This window comes from Phalacrocorax carbo, chromosome 17 (assembly GCF_963921805.1).
Source record: "Phalacrocorax carbo chromosome 17, bPhaCar2.1, whole genome shotgun sequence".
NCBI classification, from domain to species: Eukaryota; Metazoa; Chordata; class Aves; order Suliformes; family Phalacrocoracidae; genus Phalacrocorax; species Phalacrocorax carbo.
The window spans coordinates 2,315,615-2,330,039 of NC_087529.1; the positions used below are offsets into that span (position 1 = coordinate 2,315,615).

The 14,425-nt window shown below is 49.4% G+C and overlaps 1 protein-coding gene across 1 annotated transcript in view; it reads right to left on the reverse strand.

Annotated features, from left to right (window-relative positions):
- SSH2 (slingshot protein phosphatase 2) overlaps nt 1-14,425 on the reverse strand; it is a 104,021-nt gene that overhangs the window by 31,201 nt on the left and 58,395 nt on the right. Inside the window, 2 exon segments of the mRNA XM_064467883.1 lie at nt 984-1,048; nt 5,851-5,954. Of these exon segments, the coding sequence (XP_064323953.1) occupies nt 984-1,048; nt 5,851-5,954 (169 nt within the window).

Genomic DNA, 14,425 nt, shown 5'->3' on the forward strand with positions numbered 1-14,425 from the left:
TCCCATCACTTTCACTGAAATTCTAGTGACAGCAAGGTGGGCCTGACAAAGTTTGGGAGTAGGTCCTCTACTTCATTATGGCAAATTATTTTCAGTCGTCATTTTTAAAGTTAAAGCATTCCATAGTAATCTTGGCTGTTCCCTAGCTATACTCATAAGATCAGTCCGGCTCCAGCACAGCTCAGGAGGGTTCAGCAAACCCGAGGTGCCAGAACAACACTTCTGATGCTGGCAGTCCTACTTGGGGCACACGTTGCTAAGATGCACCAAGACAACACAGGAAAGAAACTCCAGGCTACTGAGTGATGAGAGATACAGATACACTGCAGTCATGCCTGACCTTGTAGAGCACTTCAACATGTCCTAGGCAGATTCCTCCCTGCTCTTCTTTAGCTTCTGGAGGTCTTTAGGACAGCACATCAATGCTATAAACAGCAGTGCCCAATTTTCATTACCTCATTACAGGAAGCAACAACCCAGAGACGCAGAAAGACAAGGCTCAATATAGGTGCGTAGCAACACGGGGATCCTACGTGCTCCTTCCTGATAAGCCGCGGCCTTTTGGGATGCAACAAGTTTGGAGAGCAGAGTGAGGAACACAACCAAACTAACGTGGAAGGGCAGGTGTTCGCCCTGGTCAGACATAAGTCACTACTCTTGATTTAAATGGGACATCAGGCTAATTTACCCAGCTTCTCTGGCAATTGTCACAGTGCTTTTGGAGAGCATAAGTACTCGGTACTTCGTTCAGACAAAGGTACCCTTCCAGCCATACAATTTGTCTCACTGAACAACCAAATAAGCAGGCCTTTCGTAGCTGGCTGCTCTTCTGCCTTTGTGGTTGCAAAGATGACTCCCCAAACCCACGGATGAAACCACTCCAACATACACACACCACTGCTTTAATGAGTTACACGGTGTATTTGTCAAGTGGAACTCAGCCATTGTATTTGTTAACAGCAGATAGCAAAAGCCCAGCCTACCAGTCTGATGTTATCTTCTGGGCGGAGCAGTATGAACATGGCCTGCAGGTGTTGCTGGAGATCCCCTGCGGGAAAGAGGGAAAAGTGAATGCACAAAAATAGCTTTAAATCACATGCAAGTTCCCGGCTCTCCAGCTAGAGCAAACATCTACCAAGAAACCTGACACGTCACCGTGAGGGATTGCCACTTCCACACACTCCGAGATGACAAAACTCCATCTCCTAGCTGCTCTTTGCTCTGTGTGCTCACCTGTTCCCCTCTTACCACGCTCTCTCCTGCTAAATCCTGTTACCTTTTTAACAGAGGTAAAACACATTTCAGTACTCTGTTCCTTTAAAAGACACAGCACACTAGGTAGAAATGGACCCCTCCCCCCGATGGCTCAACATCTCGTCCTACTGTGAGGTTCAAATCAGGAATCTGTCATTTCTTTTAGACCGACATTACTTAGCACAGAACTACTACCCAGACAAAAGTATCCCCTTTGAAGTGAGATTCAGTCCCACCTTAGAGCAGCACATGCCCACATACGCTTACACGCCAACCCCACCCAAAAGCAGCTAAGAATTGCCACCTGAAAAATCAAGCAACCGTGATTTTTGCTAGAAAATACTTGCTACGCTTTGACTGGTGAGGCTGAGGAAGGCTGGAAGGAGGGAATCAAAAAGGACACCACAGTCAGGCAGCAGCTTTAAAGTCGTCTTAAAAAGAGCCGAGCGTCCCAGGTTCCTCAAGCAGCAAGCATTTCAAAGACAGGCGAGATGCCTTTCTGTTGGCACAGCCACACCGAGTTCTCAGCACTCCTCCCCAGCCCGCAGAGCGCCAAGAGTCTCTCTAAGCGCAGTGTCCTCTGAGCGTCAGTACGCAATAACACCTCCAGCAACGGGCTGGTTTTTTTCAATCGCTACCTGGAAAATGAATCTGCATTCCCAGAAAGGAGAGCGCAAGGCTGCCAGGTGGGTGGCACAGAACGGCAAGAAGAGGAGCCTTTGCTCTTCCGCCCTCTCCCGCTCCCACACGGACGGGAGGCCGAGTTTAGGCAACACTGCGGGGAAGAGCACAAATGCTGGAGCAAGTATTCAGCACGAATGGCTACGAGAGCATTTTCTGGGAAGGCTGACTAACCTTCCTGACCTCCCTTTCTAATTCATCGGTGGTGCTAGAATCCATGCTATTTCATGGACTTTCTGAAATGAGGAAACCTCGGACACGGAGCAGCATCCAGAAGTGCCACAAAAGGGAAGGGGAGGAAAGGAATCGCTGCCCAGCGAGAACGTGGTACCTGGTTTCCTAATGATTTTTATAGCTGGTGGAACAGCAGGGCTGAAGGGCTGCTGCAGCCTCTCTCCTGATGAGACAGAGGAAAGCCTGCATGGAGTTGGCTATGCAGGACGCGGTATCCCCTGCTCTCCCCTTCCTTCCTCCTTGAAGCACATTTCAGCATATGGAGAATGAGTCAGTGCCCTGGGATTGCATTTTTAACTGCGGGTGGGAAAAACTGGCACTCTGCAGTGCTAGGGAAGTCACATACAAAGTACCAGCAGTGACGAGCTCCTGAAGCTACTTCCTGCCCAAAGACGTTCCCAGCGCTGGAGTAGCTGGCACATGCCCCCCTAAACAGCAATTATTTAGGGAGATGGGTAACATAGGAAAGGCCAGCTCATCCATCGGATGCTTGTCCTCCCAGACAGGATTTGCCCACGTCAACACCAGTGCACAGTCTTGGCAATGCTGCTCAGTCCCAGCAAGTTTCAGCGGCTAGCGCAGGTGGGAATCGGTGAGAGCTGGACTCAGAGGTCCCCCTGCTTCAGGTGGCACCTCCTGCCTGCAGCCTGGAAGAGCCCAGCAAGTATTTGACTCAAGACAACCACATGACTGACGCAGCTTGAAACGAAAGATGCTTCGCCTCAGTTTCCCCCTGCCTCGAACTGTAACGGCTCCCACCTACTGATACCAGTAATTCAACATCAGGAACCAGTTTAAGAGCTGAAGTTTCCAGAGTTTAAAAAAACACCGCCAGGACTGCTGGATTATCTCAATACTTAAAAAACAGACAGGAAGTTTCTAAGACAACCCTTTCTGCAAGGCTCAGTCAAGGAGCTCCACTATCCCTCATCCTCAGAAAGTTTATTGCACTCCTCCCTGTTCCCCTGCCTCAGGAGCTCCAGAGCTGGAACATAAAGTATTGCTTCCTTGGCCGGCTTTAATCGACTTGCAGCATTTTCAGCCCCAAACACACAAGGCGTTTTGTAAGCTTCCTGGATTAAGAAAAAGCAAAGGAAAGATTTTAGCATGCCAGAATCAGCACAAAGATACCACATCCTGTCCTATGAAGAGCTGTCGGCTTCGCTGACATTCATGGCGTGACTGCTGCTTCCTATCACTATTGTCCGGCAATGAGCAGATGCTTTTGTTCCCTTGGAGCTGGCAGGCTAGGTGTAAAACATCAGCTAGAGCGGGATCTTAAAACTGATTTACAGTATCCCAGAGATGACAAAAGCCACGGAGAAGCTGCATCCTTTTCTGGCCTCCCCCAGCACTGCTGGAATGCAAAAGCAAGCCCCCCGTCCTAGAGAACACAGCCCGCTTGCCAGGTGGCACAGGGCGCGGGACCGCCCAGCGAGAGGAGGGTGGACAGCTGGTGCCTTACCTAGTCAGTCTGCCAAGTAGTGATTCCCACTGCTGGAGACGACACGCTTAAAGAAATGGGTGTGAGTGTTGTTTCCTGTTATGCATTTACTCTTTATGCTGGATTCTAGCACCTCCGATGAATTAGAAAGGGAGCCCAGGAAGGTTAGTCAACCTTCCTAGAAAATGCTCTCGTAACCACTTTAAATACTATTGCATCCATAGGCAGCAATTTCATACTGGAAAGTTATGTCCGCTCTCCACCCCGCTTCTAATTTCGTGTGCCAGAGATAAGTCACGACACACACACGGGAATGAAAGTTGAGCACAGATTATCAGAGCCCAGGAATGAAGACGGTTTTCTTCACCACACACTCTGCCAGCTCACTGCCAATGGCCGGTTCACCTCTCGGAGCCACGCTCTCTCCAACGCTATTTTAATTTTGGTGGCACGGATGTTTTGCTCAGGAAGGTAACACATTGATCCCTTGGTGTCTTGGTCTGCTGGCATGTATTGTACGTTAGAAAAGTTCAAAGAAAGGCGGTGCGCTCTCATACAAAGGCCTGTTTTCAGTGAGACCTCCAAGCACCATAAAAAAATACTGTATCATTCACATCACTTGGCAAGCAGGGAAACTGAGGAAAGGACGAGTAACATGCCTCATTAAATCTCACCCCATAAGCTGAAGAGACAGGAAAAAAGAAAAAAAGAGTCTTCTAAGAACAAAAATCCCATCCCTTGGGCAAGCCAGCCTCCTAAACACAAAACATCTTGCTGTAAGCAATTACAACACACCAGATTTGCTTTCTTGGCAACCTGGCTTCTAAAAGCTCTGGGCTGATTAGACAAGCAACTCAATTTTCCACCAACATCTCCAGACCTGGTGTAAGTCAGCTCTAGGCAAGCAGATGAGGCAGCAAGAGAGACTCAAAGCTGTTTGTGCTGCCTTGCTCGGGTTCACAAGGAAACCTACCCAGTGGGTCTCCCCGCCAAGGCAAAGCCAAGGCAGCAACGGACCTGGGCCTCGATTACACAGAGTTCTTTGGAGAGATTAAAAACCAAGACAGGCCAAGATAAACTTTTAAAAGACTGCTGACTCTACTTTCACACTGAAAACCATTGCCAGTCTTAAACAGAAAGGCCAGCTTAAATTAAGTTTTGAACAGTTTATTTTCTTTTGATAACTGGTAATTAATGCATCTCACCCAAAGCTATGTGGGTGCTGCTTCTACTATGTCCGAGTGGGAGTAGGTAATTAATTGCCTTTAGACTTAAACTCTTTCTATAAAGATGTTTGTACACAGACTTGGAGGTGGACTGGTCATCAGGTGCGTAACTCTGCCGGATGTAGAGCTGGATTACAGTTTGACGGTATCAAAGTACAAAGAAACCTACACCCAGAACCAAAGCGAATCACCTTTCGGCAGTCACTTTTTTTGGCAAAGAAAGTGGACTCCAGCCTCTCTGTTTCTGCCTCTGTTCTATGGGCAAAAGCCTGAAGGTCTCAGTGTTGTTTTTTTCCTGCTGATTGTTTAATGGAAGGGAAAAACCCCACACTATCTGATCCCTGTAAAACACCATCCGTGAATAAGCACCATATACATGATGGAAAACAGCCTACCCTGAAATGTTTGACTTTCATTATTCAGACTGACTTTTCAAACAAAGAGTCAAAGCAAAAAAATAAATCAAACTTTCAGCAGATAAAGGGGGTGGAATTATGACTGACTGTATTATTCACTCTGCTCACATGTCTCAAAAGTCACACCGACTTTGCTCAGAGGTTTCTTCACCACCACGTAGAGGTAAGTCTCCTCCCCTTCTTCCACCGCAACCAATTACTTTCCAATCAGGAAGGACAATTATTCATCCCGTATCACCACCTCAAGCCTCCCAGTGCAATGCACAAAGGCTCTGATGGCAATCCTCCGGCCCCAATCTCATACAAAAACTACAGGGTGGTATTTTGGGGGGCAGTTGTTCTCAACTCTCCACGATGACACGATTGCTGCCCTGGTGTCTCTCATTTGTTTGATTCTGCAGGATAAACAAGAGTACTGAAATCTCTTTTTCTATCAGCATTACACATCGCAGCCTAGAGACTGGCAGGTCTAGTTTTAATATACACTTGGTGCAAACAGAAACGTGTGTCATCTGGTGAGAACCCCCTCAATGAAGGTGGACTTGGAAACGGGAGTGGGCAGCCAAGCCCCAGCTGTCGGATGCAACGCGTTTACCTGCGTGCTTGTTGCGCCTGTGACTGATCCTGGGAGTAGACGACCCATTCCCTCGCGGCAGGAAGAGCGCTGCACCTTTCACAGTGAGGAAGCTTTCGCTGATGCTGTAAGGGAAGAGGCAAACAGTGAATAAGGAAAGCTTTACTTTGTCTTCAGAAGGAGAGAAGCAATGGAAGAAGAGAGGTTCAAGGCACTGAATGCACGCTCTGCTCTTCTGCAAGGAAGCGATTTAGACCAAATTACTTCGCTGGTAAAGAACTTTTCCCCCCCCAAAGTCTGCAAACATTCAAAGCATAACTGAGAACAACATGAACAGAGGAACACTGAGAAGCAGAACATAGACCTGGTGCCGTTCTGCCTGCAGAGGTAGAACCTGAGCAGGCAGAGGGGATTAACCTGTGGCTACATTTTCGATTTGAAAGTCAAGATGAGAGATCCACGTTTCTAAATGGCGATTAACACAGCAAGCCCATGCACCTCTGTAATTACAGGTTCTGTTAACCCTGTGCTTTGTGGTTCAGACGCAGCCGATGCCCTGCAGAAACAAATGCCTCGCTTCAGCAGTTAGTCAAAAGAAAATTGGTGTACATAACAGATTAAGGAATCATGAAACTACTGTCTATGAGTCGTATAGTAATTATCTCTCAAAGGCTTATAAATTAAAAGCAAAACTAATGTTGCTGAATTCAGACACCACTTACTGCCTTGATTTTGGCCTTTCTGATGTCACATGAGGAAGGAGGTTTGTGGAAAGGGGCAATAAGGAGTTCTCAAGTTCTGTGGAACAGCTGATATTTTAAGCACATCTTCCAATAGTTTACTTAGAGATGCTGTGGCTCACGGAAAAAGCCAGGCACTACAGATTTTGCAATTAAGCCATCCTGTTGCATAGCTAAGGGTTCCTGCTTTTCTCAGAATTGATAAGATAGTCATACATGCTTTGAAGAAAGCCAGAAACAATTCTACAGTCAACAGGATGGTTGATGAATATGATAAGACAGGATGGGAGAGTCCCTGGCATCGTGCACCCCAGCAGCTCCACGGCTTGAAAAAGAGGTTGGCTTGCTCTCTTCAACTGAAGAAGAGACTAGGAACTACTCAGTTCCTTTCTCTGCTTAAACAAATACCAATCCTAATTATTTATTCCCTTCCTTTAAGAGACAAGGACTGGGAAATAATAATAGAGTAAAAAACCCCCTCATATGTTTGAAGAAATTCCATGTTACAAAATGCAGGTGAACGCTAGAACGTGCCAAGTCACCACCCGTCACAGCCTCGGAATAAGCGAAGGCTAACTGCTGCCCGCAGCCCCCGCTCCAGGGACGCGTTTCAGTAGCTCCTCAGAGGCAGGCGTACACCTAAGCACGACGGAAGACAACGGCATCAGAGAAATCAAAGTCGACCAAGAACCACGACAGCACGGCACGAGCCTGCGATCTAGTTTCACGACTCGAGGCTGACCGCTTTAACAACAGGCTTTGCTGACTACGTTTTTATAGCTACGAGAATTATAAAGGCTTGTGTTAAAGCTGGATTTCCCCCTAACCTCAAGCACATTTCTGGGCACCTCTCCATCTTCCTGGTGGGGATATAAAAAAAAAAAAATCAAGCGTTCTGAGCTCCAGCAAAGCAGATGCACACACTCAGAAAGCCCTTCTTCTTTAAGCCTGTAGCACATCCCAATGTTATGTGCTGTCTGTCATAACCTCAGCACTCCTCCTTACTGGCGAGGTTTCTCCCGGGACTATTTTCTAAAATTAAACCAGATGTCAAACATGCGCTGGATGTTTCAATAAAACCAAAATTTTTAAAAGGAAAAAGCCATCACTTGTCCCAAACTAAAATGGATCAGAGATCTTTACCTATGCTAAAGTTTAAAACAAAACAAAAACCAAAATTTAAATTCATTGGGCACACTGAGCACAGATGCTTCCTCAGACCCTCCTCATATAAAGAAGTTTGACTGGGCCTTTCTAGCTTTTGGTGACAAATAGGTCCTCTGAAAGCCCTCAAGCCACACAGCTTCATAAAGCCTGAACTGGAGAAACACTGAGTTATCCTGAAGCCATTAACTTTTTTTTTTTTAAAAAAAGTCATTCTCCCTGACTTAGCTTGAACATGTTTGGATTCAGCAGTGCCCTGAGGTCCTGAAGAAGCACACTTCTGCTTTCAGACTGGCACCCAGAAGCAGGAGCGGGGCAAGGCAGCACGCCGTGCTTTGCTAAGCCTCTTCAGGAGGCAGGACAGCGAGGCAGGAAGAGCGAGACGGCCTCCTCTCCTCATCCTTTCCCTTTACAGTCTCACCAGAGGCAAATGAATTTCAAGCTGCACAGGAGGAGATAGAATTCAGCAGTCAAAGACAGTTTTCACATAGTTAATTTTATCAGCAAAGCCAACAACAAATATTAGCAGTCCTTTAGCCTGTGCCTGAGGCTTCCCCAGAAGATTGAATTAGCAACTATTTTTAGTGGATAAAGCAGCGTGTAGCTAGAGGGCTGGGAGGTTAAAAATCTCACTTCCATGGCTTTCTCTTATCACCAGCGCTCTGCTGTTGGCCACCCGCCTGGAAAGGCAACATGGGCAGAATCGAAGAGATTCCCACCAGGTCCAGCCTTGCAGGAGGCCACCTTCTCTCCTAAGGCCTCGGAGAGCCTTGTTTTGAGCCATTAACCACAAGCAACAAGTTTGACTTGGTAAGGCTGGGGAAAGGGAAATGAATGTAATTTCCCGTAGGAAAGGTCGGAACAGGTGAAGGATGTGGCAAAGCAGACCATTCTTGCAGAGCAGGGAGGTCAAGCAGGCAGGGCAGCACCTCCTGCAGGAGATGGCCATCGGCACCCTTGGGAAAAGAGCAGATCAGCAGAGACAGGAGCCTCGTCCTTCTGCAATTACAGCTCTGGGGACGCCCACTGTGCGGATGAGGGCATGGCATGCTATCGGCATCACCTGCCCTGAGACCCTAACCCCAGACACACGGCACACCTGTACCCAGCACAGCGCCTGCAAAAAAGCCTATAATACACCACAACCAAGCCCTTGCTCTGAGATTCAAGCAGTAAAGAAAAAGTTGGGAGGCAAGGCAAGGAGTTTATAGGAAAGCCCAAACAGTTGCAATAACAACTACCAGTGAAGCTTAACGCTGTTCTTTTGGAAGATGCTGATTTTGGTGCCCGTGATGCACTATAGGGACAGAAAAAGCAATCGCTGGCCTGACATCCCCTTACCACCCACGGCTGGCTGCTCCACTTGGGTCCATCCTGCCTGGATAACCCCAGCCATGATCCTTCCCCAAAAGCATCATACTTCAGGGCAAGATAACCTTTGGATACTGCCCCAGATATATAAGGAGAAAGGATTGCTCCAGTAGGATACGAACAGCAGGCCCCACTCTGAGATGCTTCAGAAACCCAAGAGGTGGAAGAGATGTGTGTGAAAAGGGCAATTAAAGACTCAGAACAACTCTCATGATGTGGGACTGTGCTCACCTAACAGCAGAGCCATGCTACCATCCACCACTGCTTTTGCCCTGCTGACAGCTCAATGGCTCCTAGGCATAATCCGGGCTTTGAAATACTTCATAAAATCTGGTTTGCCAGAGCCTACTAGAGCACCAATGCCCTCTGAAACAGCCTCCTGGAAACAGACTGGGTATTAAAAGACACTACGTGTGGTTAGGGGAGAAATTGAGTCCAGGAGAACAGAAAACAGGGAGCCAACTTGGCAGAGGTAACAAGCTGAGCTGTCTTTATCAGCACACCAGGCTTGTCATCAGTCCTCTGCACTACACAGTGGCTTTCTAGTGGAGAAGACTTCCCTGGGACACATCTATGAAAGCAGCACTACAGCTGTGGGGAAAAAACAGCTTCTGTTCCACGTTTAGCCCGTTCGCCTCTGGAGTGAGGCGGCAACCTGAAGGCCACCAGCGATGTGCCGTTTGTAATGCATCGCTCGCTGGGAAGGGAAGCAACTTAAGCGGAAGACAAACTCCTACAGGAGTTACTGCTTGTACCAGTTTTTCTCCCAGGCAGAAGAGGGTTTTGTAGAAATTGTACGAGGCACTGCATCAAAACTATTTAAAGCCTTTTGCACAAAAAGCACAGACATTCCCTTCGGAAGACCCAGTTTCTGAACAGCAGTAACTGCACAAACAGAAGCGATTCCTGTGCTCCCTGACTCGCTGCCCAGCGGCTGAGCTCCTCGCGCGAGGGACGCGCTGCGCGCTTCATACCAAGTTCTCATTATGGTACAAAACTGGGGAACCACGTAAAACTTACAGATGGCAAACAAATAGCGACTGCCTTCCCAGCGGTCACCCTGCACAGCTCTGTTCATAAATTGCAGGCACAAACACCAAATAAAAGGTTTTGAAGACACTAAAGAGAAAACGTTACTGGGTTATGGGCTATGCCAAAGCTGTGAGATAACGTGAATCGTCGGATGCTTTGCCATGAGCCCCCCATTCGACGCCTTCCACCTAAGGGGCTGCTCGGCTGGGAGCCGCTCGTCCAGAGCGCTGCGTCGCCTGCCAGGAGGGAGGTGACTCTGCACCACCCACTGGTTTTCAGTGAAAACTTCTCAGTCCCCAATGTAAAATACTCAGAAAAGCACCCTGTAGTCTTCTTTAGAAACTATTTCATAAAGACAGGAGAGAAAACCCTTTAGAAGTACAGCACAGAAAGCAAAGAGGCACCTAACAGCTTCTGGCAATGGTTTATCCTAATAAACACTTAATTAAAAGTTATTGCGAGCCTGAGGATGACTTTCCAGTCGGCTCTACTTCCTCATCGGAGCTGCTCCTTCGCAGCAGCCTCTGTCCTGTCCAGCCCAGCCTTTAGTCGGGCACTTGCCAAGTAGCACAACCGGCAGAGCTGGCACCATCCCCTGGATGGTTCAGCTGGAGAAGTCCTCCCTGCACAGCGCAGAGCAGCGGGTCAGCGCGGCGAGGAGCAAACCTCCTCGTGCTGTCAGCTCCTCACCGGCCGTGCCCGCCGCACGCACGGCGGCAACACCGGCGCTGCACGGAGCTCGCGTCCTCGCTCCCCCTCGCCGTTAGAGAAAGGGGGAAATGAAAAGGGGAAATTAAGATCAAGATACTTGACATTTGAATAAAAGTCCACTACCTGTATTATGTACAGAAGCACAAACATAATTTCTCTGTCAGCCTCAGGCATTTATTAACCCGAACCCTGCAGAAAAGTGCTCCGAAGCAGTGTCCCAGCAGGGTTTGTGAGCTACAGCTCAGCACCAAGAGGCTGCGTTGGGCTTTCAACGCCAAGCCCGGCCCCAGTTGTATCTCCCCATGACAAGAGCATTGAGCAGTAACCACGGAGGCTTCCAACTCCTGAGCAAAAGGAGGTTTTTCTAAAGGGCACCTCTTGGGACACAACTGCCATGCAGCACAAGCTTTGCACACGCAAGAGGCTGCCCGGCAGGACTGTGCACGGGCAGGAAGGGCTTTGAGTTTCCGACCCATCTGCAGGACGTACCCTTCCCCTCCAGCGGCCGGTTAGACCAAAGGCAAACAAAAGAAAAGCAGAAACACTGACTGAAAGCAGGCAGGGAAGCCTGACAGTAAGGAATGACACAAGTTAACCCTGGTGTTGACTAACTGGGAACATTCAGCAGCCCAGGCCCTGAAAACGGGAAGTGTCAATGCAGACATCTGTACTAAAGCGCTGGGGATTTCAGCCGGGAGCCCGCTCTACCAAACGCCGCTCGCGTGTGCAGCGAAAGGCAGCCCCCGTCTGAAGAGCCAGCAGCTAAAGAGGCGTAGGACGGGGAACAGATGCACTGCAGAAGGGTGTCTACCAGGAAGTGAAAAAATCTTGTGTGCCCCACTGCTTTCCCTTGTTTTAAGCCAGGTTGCTCCCTCAAGAGCCCCCGACATTTCCCTCTAACATGAGCGGTCGGAGCGTGCTGCAGGGGGGAGTGCACATCTCTGCATTGCACATCTCACCTGCTGCCAGCTCAGCTCTATCATCCTCCTTTAATCCATAGGCTGCAAAACACAAAATCAAGAAAAAGACCAAAATTCAGACGCTGGCAGGAGTGGCGTCGCAGGCGTCAATACTTAGCTCATTCCCGAGGCCACGGAGCCAGGCGTGGAGGGAGGGCAACCAGGGACATGAGAGCAAGCTCTTGTAGCACGCCAAGACTCACCCTGCAAGAGCAGCAATTCCAACTGCAGCTTGCTGTGCCTGATGTGGAAAAAGTTACAGGAGGGCAGCCCAAGCAGCCTGCTGTTTTTCTCAGCACCTCAAACCATTTCCCTCCTCCCTCCTGCTCCCCTTCCCAAACTGACTGCTTCCCTTCCTCCGCAGGCAGGCCCAGGGCACGGCATCCCTGCGGGACCAGCTCTCACCGCCAGCCTCGAGAGAAGTCCTGGTTAATAAAGCATCAGTCCCTCAGCCAAGGGTGCAGCGGTGGCTGGGCACGCAGCTGGGAGCACGTGCAGCCTGGCAGCCATGGGCACTTCTCCTTCAAACCACTGGACGAGAGCACCCCGCACCTCCAGCATCCCTCCCTAGAGAAGCACCCGACTCCTTCACCTCCGCTGCAGTTTGATCTTCAATGACCACCACCCCTATTTCCCTCACCTGCTATTTAAAGCACCTGGTTTAATAATTGCCTGTCACATCAGTATTAGTGAATAATTCAGAGGAGAGCAATGTTTGGCTTCCAGTTTAAGCCTTTGCTCCTAGGCAAGTGATGAAGGCACCCAGTTCTCTTAACACACAGGGCAGACCTCAGGGCTGTGCAAAGCAAAGTAGTACCAGGAACTAAAAAAAAAAGCCAAACCCAGTAAACAAAACCCCCCCACAACAACAGGGAAATGGGAAAGGCAAGGATAACTCAGGATTGCTCTACACTGACATTTGTATTAACAGGGTCAGCTGGCAGCACACACAGACAAGTCTAGGCTTCTCTGATATCCAAAATAGAAACAAACCCAGTGCAGAGCAAAACAAGGGCCATGACTTACCAAAAAGGGCTCTGTAACACTGTCAACAGAGGTGACAACACTGAGGGCAGGGAGAGAAAGGGGAAGTGGTTCTCCAAAGGCCGTTTCTCACCACTCAGCACTTTTGCAACTCAAGAAACAGCACAAGGAGAAAAACAAAGCAAGCGTGGGAACCCACTCCATCGCAAACATTTGACGCAAACGGCATTTTTAGCAACATCTGCATTCGTGCCTTTTTTTTTTTTTAAAGGAACTGTCTACAGGCACTTCCTCTGCTTTAAGGTTGGGCTCCCTGGAGAGATAATTCAGCTGCAGTGACAGGCATAATCACAGAAAGGTCTGCAATGCCAACGGTAACTCGGTTGTTCTAACCTACCTACTGATCCCTTCTCACCATAGCCAAGTCATCTTACCCTTGCTTCCATCTCCAATATCAATAGCTGGGCTAAGGCAATGAGAACAACTTACAGGTTGCTAGAAGATACCCAAAGGTAAGGATGATGGGTGTGAATCTGAACTCTACAGGCATTCCTCTTACTTGCTCCCAGCAAGGAGCGAATTGATGGTAAATTCAGGGTACAACTTGCCCAAGGGAGTGCTGCTGAGCACGGCTGTGCTCGCAAGCGAAGAGCAACCACTTCAGACGCACAAAACCACCCTGCTCATGGACAGAGTTTCAGAGACAGGATCTAACCAGCCTCAGGTCATCCAACAAGGCTGTAGGGAGTGCTGACACCCACTCAATACCCTACCGCGTTAACAATCTACAAGGAAAAGGTCATCGCGCACACGTGCCATCAACGCTCCTCTGCCACCAGGATCGTTTGAATTGAACTCCAGAAACCATTTTGCAAACTTCAGCGCCAAAGCAGCTTGGGCAGCCTGGGTATGCTGGTGAGAGCAGTGGCATCCTCTGGAGACAGCACCGAAGACGACAGCTCTGGGCGGAGAAACCCATCCCTGCCAGAGATGCCGTGCTGCCGGCAAGGGGAGCACTGACAGCTGCTGTTTGCAGCCAAAGTTTTCGGCCCACGCAGCTGCAATGGGCCGAAGACAACCACAACCACCTGCAGCATTCCTCCGCCTCCCGGTGCCCTGAGCCTCGCTCTGCAGGGTTGAGCTGACCTTTGGACTTCTGTCAGATGTATTCCCCCTTGCAAGCAGGGCTGGGATTTGTTACAGGCACAGGAAAGCAGAGCCGGTTTTGTTTTAAACTGGACTCCAGGAGACGGCATTTTATCATTTCATCTGCTGCTCCAGATGTCAAAATCTGCATGGGTTTCCCATTCCCCTCACGTACCCCTGGCCTACGAATGAACCAGCTCAACAACGCACGAGCTCCTAAATCACAGGCAACGCAGGCAGACCCCTCGCACAGGCAGGGCAGCGCGAACGCGGCGAGCTCAGCGCTGCCCTGCCGCCCATGCCTGCTGCCGGCAGCTCCGCGTTACGTGTCACCGGGCTGCTGCCGAACGCGTGCTCGTAGGGTAACGCACACGCGACGCTCGCCGCGTCACCTCGCCGCTGAGCCTGTCTGCATCGCTTCCTGCCGGCGACGGATGGCCCGCAGGCAGCCTCCGAACGGCTTCGGAGAAATGGTCCAGAGAGAAAGAA